The sequence below is a fragment of the Nycticebus coucang genome, chromosome 3 (assembly GCF_027406575.1).
Source record: "Nycticebus coucang isolate mNycCou1 chromosome 3, mNycCou1.pri, whole genome shotgun sequence".
Classification (NCBI taxonomy): Eukaryota; Metazoa; Chordata; class Mammalia; order Primates; family Lorisidae; genus Nycticebus; species Nycticebus coucang.
This window is the reverse complement of record NC_069782.1, coordinates 122,926,453-122,946,248: the sequence shown is the minus strand read 5'-3', so window position 1 is coordinate 122,946,248 and position 19,796 is coordinate 122,926,453. Positions and strand designations below refer to the sequence as shown.

The window sequence follows — 19,796 nt, the reverse complement described above, 5'->3', positions numbered from 1 at the left end:
TTTAATATTACTCTTCTAGCTATTTGAAATTATATGTTACTGTTAAGTTTAATCATCCTACAGTGCTATGGAACCCTAGACCTTATTCTTCCTATCTAGCTGTAATTTTGTATTCTTTACAGATCTCTCCCTATTCCTCCCTTCCTGCTTCCTGCTCCTCTTTCCAGCCTCTAACATCTCCTGTTCTACTTTTTGCTTCTATGCCATCAACATTTTTTAGCCTTCACATATAAGAGAGAACACGTGGGCAGTGTTTAACTTTCTGTTCCTGACTTACTTTGCTTAATATAATGTCCTGCAGTTCATCCACGTTGCCATGAATGATAGGATTTCATTATTTTTATGGCCGAATAGTATTGCATGGTATATATGTCACATTTTCTTTATTCATATTTTCTTGGACACTGAGGTTGATTCCGTATCTTGATTATTGTGAATAATGTACTTAAACATGGAGGTGCAAATGTCTCTTTAATATATTGATTTCCTTTCCTTTGGATAAATTCTCAGTCGTGGGATAGTTGGATCATGTGGTAGTGGTATTTGTAGGTTTTGAGGGATTTGCCATACTGTTCTTCCTAGTGGCTATGATCATTTGCATTTCCACCAACAGTGTATGAGAGTTTCCTTTCCTCTGCATCCTTGCTGGCAATTTTTGTCTTTTTGATAGTAGCCATCCTAACTGGGGTGAGATGATACGTCACTGTAGCTTTGATTTGCATTTCCTTGATGATTAGTGATGTTGAGCATTTTTTATATACTCGTTGGTCATTTATGTGTTGTCTTTTGAGAAATGGCTTTTCAGATCATTTGCCCACAATTAAATCGGGTTTTTTTTTTTTTTTGCTGTTGAAATGTTTCAGTTTCTTGTATATTCTGGATGTTAATGCCCTGTTAGATGAATAGGTTGCACATATTTTCTACCATTCAGTAGATTATCTCTTCACCCCATTGATTGTTTCCTTTGCTTTGCAGAAACTTTTTAGTGTGATTTAATCCTATTTGTTTATTTTTGCTTTTGTTAGCTATGCTTTTAAGGTCTTATTCATAAAATATTTCCCCTAACCAATGTCCTGGAGCATTTCTCCTGTGTTTTCTTCTAGTAGTTTTATCATTTCAGGTTATATATATATATATTTATTTTATTTATTTATTTATTTATTTTTTTGAGACACAGTCTCACTCTTACCCCAGGCTGGAGTACTGTGGCATCAGCCTCAGCTCATTAGCAACATCAAACTTCTAGGATCAAGCTGTCCTCCTGTCTCAGCCTCCCAAGTAGCTGGTGCCTACCACAACATCTGGTTAATATTTCTGTTTTTAGTAGAGATGGGGGTCTTGCTCTTGCTCAAAGTGATTTCAAACTCTTGAGCTCAAGCTGTCTTCCTGCCTTGCCTCCCAGAGTGCTAGGGGTTGTAGGCGTGAGCTACTACACCCAGCCCTCAGATCATATATTTAGGTCTTTCATCCATTTTGAATTGATTTTTGTAGAGGGTAAGAAGTGGGAGTCTAGTTTCATATTTCTGCATATAGATAATCCAGTTTTCTGAGCAATGTTTATTGAAGAGACTGTCCTATCCCCAATTAGTGTTTTTGGCACCTTTGTCAAAAATCATTTGGCTGTAGATATGTAGATTAATGTCTGTGTTCACTCTGTTCCTTTTCTGTGAGTCTTATGTAGCAGTATTCGTTATAAGTTCCTTTTGAAAATGCTGAAATAGTGTTTATAAATATAGGTACACATATATGTTCATACATAAAGCTACCTTTATCTTCATGTATTGTATTTATTCAGGTTTTCAAAAATCATACAGAACTGTTTAACCTCCTAAATGTGACTAATTTTGTTATTATATAAAATTGAAATAGGTTTATCTTCCAGGGAAAATGACAAAACAGATTTGGATGTTATACGAGAAAATCATAGATTCCTGTGGAATGAGGAGGATGAAATGGACATGACTTGGTAACTTTAACCATCAGATGTGTATTGTATCCAGTGCTTCAGACCTATCTTTCCCATTCTCTGAGTATTTTCTTACTTTGTCACTCAAAGATATTCAGCTCCTTCATAGGCTAGTTCTGAATTGAAGACAAAAAAATCATGCCTATGATTATTGAATCTGGTTTGATTCTTTTGGTAACTTTTGGCAGTTTTAACTGACTTCTTATTCCTTAACTTAGTTTTTAAAAAATAACATTGTATTATACATATTATGTGTTGTCTCATAATATGCTATTAGGTTCTTTAATTTCTAAAATATTTTGGGAAAAAGTAATACCTGAAAATGGTTTTTAAAATCCAAACATTATGAAGTATGAAAAATGAAGAATAGTTGTCTTTCTCATTTGTTTCCATATAATGTTTGGTTTCCCTCCCTGAGAGAACCATTATTAATATTCTAATATTTCATATACATGTAAGTAGTGGGCCTCTTTTAAATCATTAGCATTTATGCCATATGTGTTATTTATTTGACATTGTTTCCAAGTAGCAAACTATGGTTGCATTTCTAAATGTATAATATTTATATTTTTTAATGGATCTAGGGAAAAGAGACTTGCTAAGAAATACTATGACAAGTTATTCAAGGAATACTGCATAGCAGATCTCAGTAGATACAAAGAAAATAAGGTATGCCTTTACATATTTATGGAAGAAGGTTCTTATTCAAGTATCATACTAATTTTTATTATAATATCATGTCCCACAGTATTCTTTTAAAGATGCTAATTCTAGTCTGTGTTGTTCTGCACCTATGAGTTACCATTTGGACCATTTAACTGCTACAGCTGTGGGGTTTGCAAAGGGCCTATGGAATTTATAAAGGGCAAGGGTGCTTTTTTTCTTTGTGTACTGAGGCATGAAAAGCCTAAAATTAAACACAAGTGGCTGTTGAATCCTATTTCATTCTGACTCTAGCCTAGAGACTCTAGTGATTCTGATGAATGATTTAATACTGTTGAATGGTATCTTATTTCACAGATGATGTTTGAAATTAATAGATTTTTAAAAATTGATTACCATTTATAGCAAGACAGATGCACATCTTCTGTTATATAAATATGCCTATTCTAGTAAAATTAACTTTTCAATAAATGCTAATTAGTAATGGCAGATTTCCTTTTCCACTTTACATCCTACTTCAGTTAATACTAAAGTTATATTTTTATTCCTAGCTCAAACTTCAGATTATAACTGGAGAAGGTGATCCAGGAACAGATGATCTCAGAAATGTGAGAGGAGGGAATGCTGCATAAATACTTATATTATGAATTTTGTGTATTTGTACAATGTCAAGAAGGACAACCTATTTAAAAAGCTATCTTAAATTTATATAGTATAAGGATTTTATTTTTAATACTCTGATCTCATTAAAACCAGGGTTGGTTCAATAATTTTTTAGTAGTGCTTTGAATATGTGTGTTGTTTCACAATTTCTTATAGGCAGTTGTAACATTCATTTTATATAGCCCTGTTTGCAAACCTATGCACTTGGGGTATCCCCAGAATGTCTCAGTTTCTTGTCACCTATTTGTGGACTCTAGTTTATAGCTCTCATGTCTGTAGCAGCTAATTACCTCCTCTAATCCAAAAGCACCGCAGCAGTTGGAAGTACCTGACATTACCGTGTCGCAAATCAAATATGAAAATACCGAGTCTTTCTAGGAGCATGTCACAAAGCTGCTTTTTCAACCCTGGCTCATTTGTGGATTATTCTTCAGTATTTATTGAAACTGGAGTGGGTACTGTGGATTAATATGTGGTGACTGCCCTTCAGAAACAGCTATGGTCTAGTAGAGAGAAAGTACATATAAGTAAAAATTAAATATTTGAATTCTCTATTTTAAAAAAACATGTTACTAGAAATCATAATTTAAAGAGAATAATCTTGAAACAAGTTGTACTTTACTGTTAGAACATGATAAGTGATTGGATATGAAGGTAAGTGCAAGTAAGAAATCAGATGTGATTCAAGTTTTGAGTGTGGATACTGAGAGAAACAGGGAATTTAGTGGGAGATTTTTTTGAGGGGAATGTAATGATTTTGGTTTTTGGAATACCATATTTGAGGTATTGGAGAAAGTCAGAGTAATGCCTTCTGTTCTCTTGCTAGGATGCATTTTCTCATTGTTTTATTGACACGAAGGTTATCTTTTATTCACTTAATTAACCAGCTCCTAGCTCATTTCCTGATGTACAGTATATGGTGGGTACTAATGTCATTTTTAGAGCTTTCCACCTTTGCCTCCTACTTCCATTTCCTTCTTTGTTGCTTTTTCCTCTCCACCATTGCAAATTTAGTTGGATCGTTGTATCAGTTAGGATTAAATTCGGCTGCAAGGATTGAGACCAGTTCCTAGAAAACACTGGCTTACATCTAGCAGTTTATTTTTCATTTACATAAAAGTCCAAGTAAAATATCTGACTGTGGAGCTTCATGTTGTCAAGAAGTTAAGGTCTTTCTCTCTTACTGCTTGCATGTGTGACCTCTTTGTGACAGAGGGCAAAGTGAGAAAAAAGGGGACTTAGTATCAAACCCTGAGTAACCTCAGCTTTAATCCAAGCTATCAGTAGGAAATATACATCAGGAAAGAATATAAGAATATGTAATTTTTAACTAGTAGAATATAGTTGTTTTGTTTCATTTCTTATTTACCCATAAGATTATAACCTTATTGGTGATAGAAAGTATTTTATTTTAAATAATGACTTTTTCCCTCAGTAGAACATCAAACCCATTAAGTAATTGCTTAATTGGTATCTGTTGAGTGGGTTAATGAATGAATGAAAGAGAAAGTTTGGAAACTGTTGCTGCGACACATTTGGCTGTACTTCAGTAGACATCCCAACATATGTTGGGTGGCAAGCAATCTCCACATACATATATAGGTTTAAAGTTATTTTGAAATTCTTTCTTTTTTTCCTAGACTTAGAGAATTTTATTTTCAATGGATTTTAATCAGAATATTTTGAAATATTTTGAGCCGCTCATTTGCATTTCAAAATAGAAAATGTCCAAATTCAAATAAGAGATGATAAAAAATACTGAATTTAAACTAGGCATTGAACACTTTATGTAAATCCTCTCAATACAACAATTCTATGAGATTAAGGTTGTTACTGTTCCCATTTTTATACCCCCTTTCCTTTATAAAGAGGAAATAGAGAAGTAATTTTACCAGGGTTGCAGAGCTAGTTAATGAATGGCAGAGCTTCTCGAATTGGCTACAGATCTGCCTGATTCTAGAGCTGTGTTTCTTTGGTTTTTGTTTTATTTTAAATAGACTTTATTTTTTACAGCATTTTTAGGTTCACAGCAAAATTAATCAGAAAGTACAGAGTTCCCATATACCCCATACTCTCTGCCTCACCTACTATCAGCATTCCCCACCTTGGTGGAACATTTGTTACAATTGCACCTACACTGACACATCATTATCACTCAAAGTCCATTGTTTACATTAGGGTTCACTCTCAATATTGTACATACTTCTACTGGTTTTAACAAGTGTGTAATGGTATGTATCCACCATTGTAGTATCATAGAGAATAGTTTGCCCTAAAAATTGTGCCTGTCATCCCTTTCTCTTCTCTGATCCCTGACAACGATTGACGTTCTTTTTTTTTTTGTAGAGACAAGAGGCTCACTGTACCGCCCTCGGGTAGAGTGCCGTGGCGTCACACGGCTCACAGCAACCTCTAACTCTTGGGCTTACGCGATTCTCTTGCCTCAGCCTCCCGAGCAGCTGGGACTACAGGCACCCGCCACAAAGCCCGGCTATTTTTTTGTTGCAGTTTGGCCAGGGTTGGGTTTGAACCCGCCACCCTTGGCATATGGGGCCAGCGCCCTACTCATTGAGCCACAGGCACCGCCCACGATTGACGTTCTTATTGTCTCTGGTTTTGCCTTTTCCAGAATATCTCATAGTTGAAATCACATAGTATGTAGCTTTTTCAGATTGGCTTCTTTCAGTTAGTAATATGCATTTAAGGTCTCTCCTTATCTTTTCATGGTTTGATACCCCATATTCTTTTAGCACTGAGTAATATTTCATTGTCTGGATGTACGGCAGTTTATTTATCCTTTCATTTGATGAAGGACATCTTAGTTGCTTCCAGGTTTTGGCAGTTAGGAATAAAGCTACTGTGAACATCTATATTCAGGGTTTTTGTGGCTATTAGTTTCCAGCTCACTCAAATTGAAAAAAAATAAAAAGCACAATTTCTGGAGAGCTGAGCTTTTAACCATTACATCAAACTGAATAGAAAAATAGAAAACTAGGCTTAGCACTTGTAGCTCAAGCAGCTAAGGCACCAGCCACATACACCAGAGCTGGTGGGTTTGAATCTAGCCTGGGCCCACCAAATAACAATGACAACTACAACCAAAAAATAGCCGGGCATTGTGGCAAGTGCCTATAGTCCCAGCTACTCAGAAGGCTGAGGCAGGAGAATCACTTAAGCCCAGGAGTTGGAGGTTGCTGTGAGCTGTGATGCCACAGTACTCTACCCAGGGCAATAGCTTGAGGCTCTGTTGTAAGTAAATAAATAAAATTTATTAAAAAAGAAAAATAGAAAACTAATCTCTTTATCAAAACTATGGTAAGTTAGCATACAAATGTGAAAGGTCTTATAAAGCAGTGGAGACAAATCATTCTTAGCCAAGTAACAAAGTTGTATGTAGAAGTATGAATAGAAGCTTAATAACTTTTCACTTGAGGGCTCCAGGCTGATCCTGCTACTCTCTTTCTTCTTCTGTCTCTGGGCCAAACTTTGCTATTGATAGAAGCCTGAGTAATGTTAGATTTTCTATCAGTGAGAGACTTCTCAGGTTAGGTTGATGACATCAGAGGAGTGGCTTTTTTACTACTGAACCCTGTGATCTGTTTTAGAATATGGGAAATAGCTACTTATATCCTAAGTGAGCCGGAGGAGATCATAGTAATCACAAGTAAAAAATAGTACTTACTGGGCATTTACTATAGGGGTTAACCAAGGTTTTTTTCTTTGGTCAACGGACAGATAATAATTATTTTCAGCTTTGCTGACAAAATGGCATCTGTCACAGCTATTGAACCCTACTGTTGGAGAGTAAAAGTAGAGAGAGTGGCTCTTCCCTTAAGTGTCCTGAGGTGATCTCTAAAAATGGTTCACTATTCACTTGACCCAGAAAACTCCACAGCTATGCAAGTCAAGAGGCTCAAATCTTCGTGTTCACTTTAAGAACACGTGTGAAACTGCCCAGGCCATCAAGGGTATGCATATACAAAAAGCCACCAACTACCTGAAGAATGTTACTTTAAAGAAACAATGTACCATTCTGAGGATACAATGGTGGAGCTGGTAGGTGTGCCCAGGCCAAACAGTGGGGCTGGACACAGGGTCGGTGGCCCAAAAAGAGTGCTGAATTTTTGCTGCACATGCTTAAAAATGCAGAGAGTAAGGCTGTACTTAAGGGTTTAGATGTAGATTCTCTGTTTGTTGAGCATATCCAAATGAACAAAGCCCCCAAGATGCGTTGCTGAACTTAACAGAGCTCATGGTCACATTAACCCATACATGAGCTCCCCCTGCCACATCCAGATGATCCTTACTGGAAAGGAACAAATTGTTCCCAAACAAGAAGAGGAAGCACAGAAGAAAAAGATACCCCAGAAGAAACTGAAGAAATAAAAACTTAAGGCACAGGAAAACAAAAAAAAGTAGAGAAAGTAGACATACATAAGTGAATAGATGTATTTATGTTCTAATAAAACTTTATAAAAACAAAGAACAGACCTGTGTGCCATAGTTTGTTAACGTATGAACTGCTGTTTACTACTGAATGCTTTATATATACTTGTATTATCTCATTTTAATCTCTTTACTCGAAGTAGGTACTTATATCTGTACTTTACCTATGAGGAAACTGAGGCAAGAAGAGATCATATAATTTGCTCAGTACTGTATAGCCGTGAAATGGTAGAGTTAAAATGTAAACCTAGATGCCTGTGGCTCAAGTGGCTAAGGCGCCAGCCACATACACCTGAGCTGGCGGGTTTGAATCCAGCTTAGCGGCTAAGGCACCAGCCACATACACCTGAGCTGGTGGGTTCGAATCCAGCCCGGGCCCACCAAACAACAATGACGGCTGCAACCAAAAAGTAGCCTGGTGTTGTGGTGGGCACCTATAGACCCAGCTACTTGGGAGGCTGAGGCAGGAGAATCGCTTGAGCCTAAGAGCTGGAGGTTGCTGTGAGCTGTGATGCCACGGCACTCTACCCAGGGTGACAGCTTGAGGCTCTGTCTCAAAAAAAAAAAAAAGTAAACCTAAACCTGAGTCTTAAATAGTGTACTTTTTTGCACTAGATTATACTAATAATCTACTTTGTCTTTACCTATATAACCTTTTTAAAATTTTCTAGTCAGTGTCATAGAATAGGATGTATTATTACTATTTTTTTTAGAATATAAAAGTATAAGTTTATTTTATATTAGAGGGAAGAGAGTGGGGGAAGAGATGAGTAAAAGAGAGGGGAGCAGACAGCAGGGAGTGAGAGAAGGGAAGATGGGGGGACAGGATATATTATTTATTAACTGAGGTATCTTGCAGCTTGGCAACTATGCCTTTTAAGGTATTTTAAAACTAAAAAAGGTTGTCCTTAACAGGTTAAGTTGGTAATTGTTCAGTGTGTTTTCAAATACATAGAGTCCTATAAAATAAGAAGCTGTCATGATGGGAATTACATTTATTTTTTAGGTTGGCAAATGTTGCTGTTATTGATTCCATGTTTAGATGTATATATAATTTAAATGTAATATTTAAATTTACTTTGGTGTAAGTATAATTTTTTTTTTAAATCAGTTTGGATTTAGGTGGCGAATAGAAAAAGAAGTAATTTCGGGAAAAGGTAATTCTTTCTGTAAAGTTTTACTTTTTAATATGATACAGCTTACTTTGTTATGTTATTGAAGTCATTGGGTAAGACTATTCCTAACATGTACGATATATGATTATCTAAGTTTCAGATGGATTCATGATACGTTATTAGCCAAGGTCAGAATGTAATGCTTCCATGATTTTTTACCTTTAGATTTTACCTTTAGAGGCCAGCTACAGTGGCCCGTACCTGTAATCTGAGGCTGAGTCTGGAGGATTACTTGAGGCCAAAAGTTCCAGACCAGCCTGTGCAAGAGCAAGAACTCATCTTTAAAAAAAAAACAGAATAATCAGCTGGGTGTAGTGACTTGCACCTGCAGCCCCAGATACTCAGGATGCTGAGGCAGGAGAGTTGCCTTAGCCCAGGAGTTTGAGGTTCCTGTGAGCTATCACAGCACTGTAGCCCAGGCAACAGAGTGAGACCCTACCTCCAAAAAAAAATTGCCTTTAGAACTTTGAATTGAGGATATGCAGAGAATGCTTAAAGAGTTGAAGATTTCATAGCAAGAAAACTTTCCACAAATGAATGCTTGATTCTTTTCCTTTTTTTAAAATCAATTTTTGGAATAATGAGTTGGCATTATTATATTTTGGCCAAATCCATTATATTGAAAGTAGAAATTAAATGTCAATTGGAACCCAACAGAACTTCCAGACATGCTAATTCTCATTCTGAGGGGGATTAAGCCCAAGTATTTAGTCTTAACAGCAAGAGACCAAACATTTCGTAGGTAATCAGTAAATTCTTTTGTATGCATTTTTATAATCTATTCATAATTGTTTCTGAAAATTATAAATCTCTATAGTGTTTCATGTTACAAAATTAGCTCTTTACTGAATAATTGCATTTGCAGTGTTAATATTTCTGAAAACTATATAGTAACATTTCAGAAATAATTTTAAAACTTCAAAAAGTGTTTTAAACTGAAAACAGAGGTCATTTTTAAATGGTTAAATATTTATGCTATCAGTGTATCTCATATTCATCTTCCATAAATTGGATATGTTTTATGTCAGGTGTCAAATATGTAACAAAATAAAACTAAACAATAGGGTTTTTTCCTATAATAATAAAGGGATCAGCCCATGAAAGCACTTTAGAGGAGAAGATAAAGTTATAAATATAAAGCTATTTTTAACTTTTGTTAGGGTTAGATTTTAGTTTATATTTTATGTAAAAAAATAAAAAATCCTAGAAATTCTATCATACTTTAAAAATTTTTTACTTTTATTCAAATGGTATTTTCAGGTAAGTTTAGAATGCTACCTTTTAAAAAATTGGTAACTGAAATTCATATAACTGAATGGAGGACTAGTTGAGGAGGGCTGATAAAGATACTAATGTGATTTCTCTTATAAAGTTATAATTTTATTGATTTTTAATAACAAAGCTATAACTAAATATATAAATTTAATAAAGTACTTATTTGCAAGGAGTAAAAAGAGCTGATTTAAAAGTCAGCCTTTTGGATAATTTTCTGAATTCATTTGAATAATTTCTTATGTTTTTATGAAAAGGATTTTCTGGTTTCAGATTTGCTTTGTGTGCAAATTATTGTGACAAAAATTTGTTTTTGTTTATACTAATGAAAGTTTAATCTTATCTTTTTCTGCCAGAGTAAATAATTATTAGTAGTTTCTCTTTTGGTTCATCATTATTAATCCTTTTGGGGGAAGTTTTAATATATAGTTGATGTGGTAATGCGATATTAACGTTAGTGTCAGGTAATTCACAAATGGAGAGTATTATCTTTGCTTATTATACCTTACCTCAAAGTGCTAGAATCTTAAAATGTGTTTTCAATGTCCATTTATGCGAGTATTTAAAATAAATATTTTTATGTTAATACTTTAAAATATTAAAGTTTTATTACCAGTAAATATTGGAAGAATTCATCCAGATATAAGTGCTGGTGCTTTGGAAAATTCATTTATTTGGGGGAGCTGTTAGTGTGTACTGTTACTCTCACTTTCCAGCGTATAAGATTCCCTAATAAGGAGCCACTAAAGCTCTGTATCCAAATATAAAGTCTGTCAAGCAAAAATTTTGTGACTGATTTTCTTGTAGCAGTTCACCTCTTTGATTTGATACTCGTTTGTATATAGATGTGTGGAGCATACTGTAGTTGTTTTTTAATTTTTATTTTATTATTATTATTATTTTTGCAATTTTTGGCTGGGGCTGGGTTTGAACCCGCCACCTCCGGTATATGGGGCTGGCGCCCTATTCCTTTGAGCCACAGGCGCCTCCCTTAGTTGTTTTTTTTAATGCTGACTTTATATAGCTAAGAATTTATGTATTTTAAACATAAATGTTAGAGATGATACTTGGTTATATAGATGTATGTTATCACCAACTACCATTGCTAATGTTTCTTTCCTTGTTGCAGGTCAGTTTTTCTGTGGAAATAAATGTTGTGATGAAAAAGAGGGCTTAAAGAGTTGGGAAGTTAATTTTGGTTATATTGAGCATGGTGAAAAGAGAAATGCACTTGTTAAATTAAGTAAGTTGACTTTGACGGAGTATATGATTGATTTCTCCAAGTTTGTCTTTAATTTAGATTTAAAAATACATAGACTATTTAAAATTCAATTAAAAGTTTTAACTTATCTTCCTGGAAGTGCCCTTTTTCCTCAGATCTCCTCAAAGTCTCAAAGAACCATGAGCCTAAAATGTTTATATTCTTAGCATTATGAATGACATTTTGGTAAAACAATTCTAATGTCAAATGTAAACTGGTGGCTGGGCATGGTGGCTCACACCTGTAATCCCAGCACTCGGGGAGGCCGAGATGGGCAGATCGCCTAAGCTGACAAGTTTGAGACAGAGCAAGACCCCACCTCTAAAAATAGCTGGTTGTTATGGCAGGCACCTGTCGTCCGGGCTAGTTGGGAGGCTGAGGCAAGAGAATAGCTTGAGGCCAAAAGTCTGAGGTTGGTGTAAGCTTCATGATACCAGGGTACTCTACAAGGGGGCAACAAAAGTGAGACACTGTCTCAAAAAAAAAAAAATGTAAACTGGTAATGTGTAGTATGAAGATCTGTTGCTATTAACTTGAAAATGTCACTCAAGTTACTTGGCAAAGAGAGTATCAGAAAAGGCAATGTAAAATCTCAACATTAGTATTATTTTATTGTTGTGGTATGAGTAATAAATAAATTCACTCTTTTTCACAGTGCCAAAAAAGAAACATTTTAGGAGGCATAATTATTCTTGATTTCAGTCTTTAAACTTCAGAATACAGCAGTTTCCCTTAATATGCATGTTGTAGAATCTGTCATTCCCACTAGTCTTCATGTGTCATCTGCTCCTCTGTAGCCTACTCTGCATTCAGAGTAAATATGACCCAGAGTTTTCTGCCTATTCTGCCACTTCTGCCCACTCAAGAATGTCCCCACATGCCACTTACACATGTCAGGACAACTTCCTTCTGAAGTGCTTATGAAGAAAATTCAGCCAGTGCGGTTTGAGATTAAGACAAAAGAAGAGGCCATAATTTTGGAACTTGTTGAGAAGCTCCTTTCTATTTGACAGTTCTTTGAACACTTCGGAGGAAATGATTATACCCACATTATTATTAGATGTCTTTAATGTGAGATACACATTAATGCTGCCTATGGATCACTGTTTTTAGAGTTGATGACATTGTTCTAAAGTATTTAGAATATTTCAATTCCTCAAGCATTCTAATATTTTTATTATATATATGTATGCATTTTTTGAGGTGGTGACAATCAAGATGGTTTTGTTCAGGTTACTTGTTTTCCCTCTTATAGTAAAGGAATTTAAAGAGAAAATGTATGATATTAAAAGTAGAGTAACAGTGTAGTTACTCAAGTTTAGCAATTCAATGGTGTCTTTTTTTTTTTTTTAGGATTATGCCAGGAATGTTCCTTTAAATTAAATTTTCATCACAGGTAATATTAACTCTTAAAATGCCATTCTTAATGTTTAGTAATTTTAGATGTAGTAATTTGCTTGTACATAGTGTCTAAATGTAGATTGGGTGGTTGTAGTTGAATTAGTTGAGTGTATAGAAAACCAGACATTATTGTATGACCACTATACTCATTTCAGATATTAAAATCAGACTCCTATTGAATGGAAGGAGTCTGATTTTAAATATATGTCTGCCCTAGCAATAGTGTCCTGCAATGTGGAGTATATATAAGATCATGGGCTTTGAAATCAGACTTGGCCACTTTTCTAGGCTACTCCACCTATGTAGGCTTTTTCGTGGGTGAGCTGCTTAGCCTCTGAAGACTCAGTTTTATCTGTAAAAATGAGGATACTAAGATTATTGTGGAGAGTAAATGAAAGTGCATGTGAAGTGCTTGCCGTAGTGCCTGGCGTGTGGTAAGCCACGCATAGTCCTGATGTTGAAGACATTCAGACCAAATCTGCGTGACTTGCAGGTGTGGTGGTCAGCTTTCGTGTCCTGAATAGTTCAGATTTTGCAACTTTATAAGATACATACATAAGCATATTAATTTTTAAAATAGCTTTATTATATATACCTTTGTAGCATTTTAGCTGTTAAAAATGTTAAGTAATAATTTTTTATTTCTTAAAATTAGCAGGATTTTTTAGATTACTTGAAAAGTATCAACTTCTCTTTCTCCTTTCCATCAGTGACACAGATGTTTTTTGACCTTGACTTTGGAACTTCATTTCAAAATTGAAATGATTCTTATGAAAGAGGCAAAAGCGATTACTGTCTTAGGTAGTACGTAGTATTATAGCACTTGGTATATGTACCTTAATTTGGAAAATTTGTCAAAGGAGTTTTTGAAAAAAATCCTTTTCTTTGTCTCTCTTCCTTGCCAGTCTAATTTTAGCATTATCACCTTTTCCTATTTAGTATTTCTTTTTTTTAACCGATTATAATTAATTGCTTGCCAACCATGTTACTGGCAACTTTGTAAACCTTGCCTAGAAGAGATAAGGCTGAAGCAGTAAAAATATAAATTCTCTGAAGTTGATACATGAATTAATAATAAGCCCCTTCATCTTCATTTTATTTGTACTATATTCCTTTATTCTTAAGAGAAGAAATTTCTAATTACTGGTGATTTAGAGCTGTTACAGCAGTTTCTTCATGTTCATACTTATTCAGCATGTAGGTGAATATGACTTATGTGGAAGGAGGTGAAATTTATTTTTGTAATTTTGTTTTAAATGGCTAAATGATAGAATATATAAAGGAGGAAATAAGTAAAACTATGATTCATATTTACTAAGGTTGCATACAGAACTTATAAAGTATAAAAAATAATACTTTGTCTCAGAGTGTTTAGCCTTCATTACCTTACTGAATGGTCTTAATATATAGTAATTTAAAATATATTTTAGACCCATTTTAAGGTCTTTAAAGTAAATTACATTTTTAAAATATTTTATCTTTTTTATTGTTAATTAGTTTTTATATTTTGTAAAGTTTCATTGAAAAACTTAAGTTTATATTGTTTAATGTAAAGGAGAAAAGAAATCAAGTCAAAAAAAAGAAAGGACAAAAGCAAAAGAGACTGTGAAGAGTCATCACATAAAAAATCCGGATTATCTTCCACAGAAGAGGCCACCAAGAAAAAGGATAAAGGTAAAAGTAAATTAAGATAATGGTATCTATTCACATTTCTGAACATGAATTATTATCTGTCATATCTCAAATGTATCGTTTACTTGGTGATTGCATTTAGAATTTTGTTTTATGGTAGTTGAAGCTGGTGCAGAATTTAGATATGAATTTATAGTGATGTACAAGAATTTTTAGAACAGGGTTGATTCTGATTCATTTATTTTTGCAGATCGTGTATTATTGCAAACAGCATTCTAATTTCCTGGTTTTGTCACCTACAGACTTTGTACCTTGGATAAGTCACTGAACTTCTTGAGTTTTATTTCTGTCATGCACATGGGAGTAATGTGAATACCTGGCCTCCATGCTGTCAAATTTATTGTGGAGGATTAAATAAGAAAGTGAAAGGCACTTTGAAGTCTATAAAACAGTCTAAGTCAGTATAAAATTCTAACACTATGATTTTGGTTATAATGTTCTCTGTGGTCTTTTATTCTTTTTTTGTACAAGTTTATGAGCTTCTTGAAATTAAGTTTGGCAATATCAGTGTCCTCAGAGGCAGGCATGGTGCTATGCACATCACTTAGTAAATAATTACTAAATTTAAATTTGTTCATCAGCTGCTTACTTTTTCCTCAATGGTCCTTACTCTAAGCCTCAATTTCTTTGTGCATAAAATGGTCACGATAATAGTACATACCTTAAAGCAGGGGTCTTCAAACTGCGGCCTGCAGGCCACGTGAGGCGGTGTGATTGTATTTGTTCCCGTTTTTTTTTTTTTTTTACTTCAAAATAAGATATGTGCAGTGTGCATAGGAATTTGTTCATGGTTGTTTTTTTTTTAAACTATAGTCTGACCCTCCAGCGGTTTGAGGGACAGTGAACTAGTCCCCTGTATAAAAAGTTTGACGCCTGCAATTATTCAGAAATTGAAATGAGATAATTCATTAAGCAGTTTGTCTAGTATCTGGCACATAATTAGATATTTTGAAGGTTATTCTAGTTGCTTTTTTAGCCCATAATAAAGTCAAATTGACTTTAATTTATAGTGAATTAGACTTAAACTGGGTACTTAATTGAATTAGATTCAAGCAATGTTATATAATAGTTGGACAGGAGAGGGCTCTCTTGCTCCAGCTATGAAGATCATTAGATATGTTGCGTTCTTGTATTTTTTTCTTCTTGGATATCATGATATATTCCTTATGTAGACAGAGTTAAAATATTTAAGTATGTAATATCACCAAGTTTTAGACTTGGTAAAAAGGATAGATGGTAAGAGAAAGATACTGTTACTCTGTTGTTTATTGAGAGATGGCATTTGAAGCAGAATGGCCTTTTGTCTCTATCTTAATCATTTTCACTCTAAGGTAAATTTTAACTACTAAATGTGAAAATCGTGACTCAGCACTTGTAGCTCATCAGCTAGGGCGCCAGCCACATACACCGGAGCTGGTGGATTCGAATCCGGCCTGGGCCTACAAACAACCATGACAACTACAACCAAAAAGTTGCTGGGCGCTGGGTTGGGCGCCTGTAGTCCCAGCTACTTGGGAGGCTGAGACAAAGAGAATCGCTTAAGCCCAAGAGTTTGAAGTTGCTGTGAGCTGTGACACTACGGCACTCTACCAAGGGCGACAAAGTGAGACTCTATCTCAAAAAAAAAAAAAAAAAAGTGAAAATCTTATTTGAGTTTTTAAAATTTATTTATCCTTATATGCTAGTATAAAATTGGAATGTATCATTTGGGAATTTTGTTATATTGTCATATTATATAATGTCATATCCATATCATAACTGTGTTGCCATGTTAATTACTGCACATTTTAAGTTAAAGAAGATCTAATCTCTACTGTGTGAAAGGTTATTCATTACTCTTCAAACAGGATTAATAGCTGGATACTCAGATCAGGGATGAGGTTGGACCCTTCAGATTATGCATGCATATGCGTGTGATCTTTGTAGAAATTTTTGCTTGAGTGTTCCATATTTTAGTAGATGACAGCTATGTTGACCTAAAAACTAATACTAGAATCTGGGATTGCCCTTGATATTTTCTTTCCCCTCATTATTTATGTTTGTCATTAAATTCTCATAGTTTCATCCCCATCATAAATATTTCTCAAGTTCTCTCCACCCTGCTAAAACCCTCCATATTTTCTCATCTCAGCTACTCTAGTCTCCTTACTGTGTTTTCCTACTGTCTTGCCATCCCATCTCCGTTACCTTTAATTCATTCTCTTATATAACCTAGTGGTTTCCTTTTGTACCTAGGGTTATAACCTAAATCCTGAACTAAAGCCAAAAGGTATATGATCTGGCTCCCCCCACCTTACAAGGCTTTTTTCCCCACCACTCTGTATCCCATTTTCACACTCCACCCACATAGCTTTTGAGTTTCTAGAAAATGCCATGCTTTATGAATGATGCTTTTTTTCTTCCTAGCATCCCCACTCCCATGTCAACTCTTCTTTGGGTCTAAGTTTAAATGCCACTTCCTAGGGATCCTTTTTTTAATCCCCCACCTTGAATCTAAATAAGGACTCTGATTTGTAATGCTGTCACAGCCCCAGGGACTTCCTTCATTACAAATATGACAATGAAAGTCCAAGGGAGGCAGGGATTCTGCCTGCTTTGTTCATTGCTGTGTCACTAGCACCCCACTAGCTCGTATTCATCATAAATAATAAAGAATGAAAGACTTTAAAGATTGTTTCAGGGTAACTTCAGGAATGGAAAACCAAAGTAGAGTGGAATTGAGGCATCTCTTTCTTGTTTATTCTCTAGTCAGAGTAATTTTGAGAGCAGTCTCTAGAATAGCTTTTTTCCCAACTTCTGTGATATAAAACAAAATAAAATTTTGTTTTGTTTGTGGAACTCTTTAGTGACTTCTTACCTAGAGTTATCTGGAACTGGCTTGGTTGTAATGTGCTTCTTTCTTTCTCGACCACTTTGATTTGGACCAGATTTGAATAGTAATAAAGGCTTAACATCTCAGCTGTATTTGGACTGTTAATACTGCTCCTGGATGTTTTTCCTCTTTCTGGCTTCTCCTCACCTTCTGGTGGCAGTTCTTCTTTAGCCTTACCCTTAGGTGCTGGAGTTCCTCCAGGCTCTTCCCAAGACTTCTCTAATTTCTTTCTTTTCTCCCTGTGTGCTCCCATAGCTTCAAGTTGCCACCACAGAAAATGTTAAATAAGTAATAGATGATGGACAGCTAGATGGCTGAACAAATGGATAGAAAAAAGTAAGAAAGATCAATGGCTTGACTGAGGACTTTGGCCAGAACAGGTTACTCAAGTAGCCTGTCTTGGCAGAACGTTCAAGATCTTCCCCTTCTCTCCATTTCCTCTTTCCCAGTGGCCACTGCATCCTTCAGGCTTCAGCTTAGCTCAGTTTCTTGGGAAGGCCCTTCCTGACACCCTTGACTCCATTTCTCCAAAGACGATTAGGTCTCTGTTATACATTCCAATAGCACCTTGCACTCCTCCTTTAAAAATACATAGTACCTTTGGAATAGTTTGGTTTATTTTCTTTGAGAGAAGAGACTGTGTGCCATATTTAATTCATTATCTTCAATTCTTAATACAGTGCTTGTTCTCCATAATAGGCACTCAAATGTTAGATTGGTGAGTGAATCAGTGAAGTCAGCCACCGTTTCTCAAAGTCAAAAGGAACATCAGAGATCAGTTCTAGAAACACTACTGAGAAGATATTCTAGATTTGCTTTTCAAAGTATAGTTCTTTGGCCAGTTGTATTGTTGTCACTTGGAAACTTGCTAGAAATGTACAATCTCAGACCCCTTCAAATCTAACAAGTTCCCAGTGTTATGCACATGAACAATAATGTTTGAAAGAAGCACTGCTCTATTTCATGTGGTCTGTTTTAACTTCCGCACTTACAGGGAAAAGGAACTCTTTACCATCCAAAATGATCCTTTACATTTTCAAGTAGTTGTAATTGCTATCAAGTTTCTCTTAACCTTTAGTCCAAACCTATAGTTTTCTCCCTTTGGTTCTGATTTTGTCCTTAGGCTTGCAGAATAAGCCTAACCCCTTGTTTGTGTGTGTGTGTGTGTGTGTGGTGTTTTTTTTTGTTTGTTTGTTTTTCCTATGGACCTTTGGATATTTGGAAGCAGGTTATCATGTTCCTTATATTAGGGGATGGCAGGAAAACAATACATTTCTTGTGTACATCTTTACCTTGTAGTTCTCACACTCTGTCTGGGCTCCAGGGGTTCGAAGTCTAGGCTCATGAGACCTCCTATGTGGGGATGTTGAAAGAATTGTTATTCTCCATTACCTATTTTTACTTTTTCAGCCTTCAGAAATATTTCCCCTGAGTTCTTGTTACAGGAGGCTGTACGGTGGTAATGTTTTTTAATTATATTGAAATCTTTAGTGCTTTTCTCTGTTTCCCTCACTGGCTGACCACTGTAAAGCTGAAAATTTCATTTTTTGGCATAATTGTATGTGTTATTATTAGTTACTGAAAACGAATTCTCACCTGTATATGACCTTGGAAAAAATATTGTGAAAAATAATCATGTGTGCTTTCAAATGTTTCCATAGATAAAAGAAATGATTGCATATTTTACAGTTAATCTGTGCATGATTTAGCAGTGTGAGTTTTTTTTTTTTTTTTCAGTTTTTGGCCAGGGCTGGGTTTGAACCCACCACCTCTGGCATATGGGGCCGGCACCCTACTCCTTTGAGCCACAGGTGCTGCCCATATGAGATTTTTTTTATTTTTTAACAAGTGCTCATTACTTTTTAAGTTCTGTGCTAGCTATTCCAGGCCATATGAGAGCATTAGATAGATCTTTGCCCCCCAAACCCATAATACTTTAATTACTTTTAGTTAAGAAACACAAAAGATTAGAAAACAGTAAAGTGTTTATCTGTAGACTATAAGCAGAGTAGAATATTGGGAAGAATTCAGATTATAGTTACAGCTGTCATATTACCCCAAGATGATACTTAATAAAACAGTGCTATTTCCTTTTTAGGACATTCATCCTCAAAGAAATCAGAAGATTATGTAAATAGTAAGTATCAAGTTATTTCTTTATCTAATAAAAATATGTAGACTTAGGTATTTGCAGTTTGGGTTTCCCATGAATTGTATCTTGCTCTAATGTAAATTATTTTTTGTTTTTAAATGAATTATTTTTATATATGACTTTTTAATCTTAATTATGGGCATGTAAAATTTCAATTTTATAGATGAGAAAACCAAGACTTACATAGTATTTTTAAATGAAGAAACTCAATTTTTAAAATTATTTATTTTTTA

The 19,796-nt window shown here is 35.0% G+C and overlaps 1 protein-coding gene and 1 pseudogene across 3 annotated transcripts in view; both read left to right on the top strand.

Moving 5' to 3' along the window:
• Positions 1-19,796, top strand: part of LOC128580632 (protein FRA10AC1) — a 41,092-nt gene that overhangs the window by 15,002 nt on the left and 6,294 nt on the right. For 2 of the 3 annotated variants that reach the window (XM_053582742.1, XM_053582743.1), the window contains exons 7-14: positions 1,883-1,966; positions 2,551-2,635; positions 3,181-3,237; positions 8,850-8,895; positions 11,315-11,428; positions 12,800-12,842; positions 14,403-14,521; positions 19,510-19,548. In XM_053582742.1, the coding sequence (XP_053438717.1) occupies positions 1,883-1,966; positions 2,551-2,635; positions 3,181-3,237; positions 8,850-8,895; positions 11,315-11,428; positions 12,800-12,842; positions 14,403-14,521; positions 19,510-19,548 (587 nt within the window). The remainder of the gene's footprint in view (positions 1-1,882; positions 1,967-2,550; positions 2,636-3,180; positions 3,238-8,849; positions 8,896-11,314; positions 11,429-12,799; positions 12,843-14,402; positions 14,522-19,509; positions 19,549-19,796) is intronic. The other variant, XM_053582744.1, reaches the window with a different exon arrangement.
• Positions 5,729-11,417, top strand: LOC128580634 (60S ribosomal protein L17-like; annotated as a pseudogene).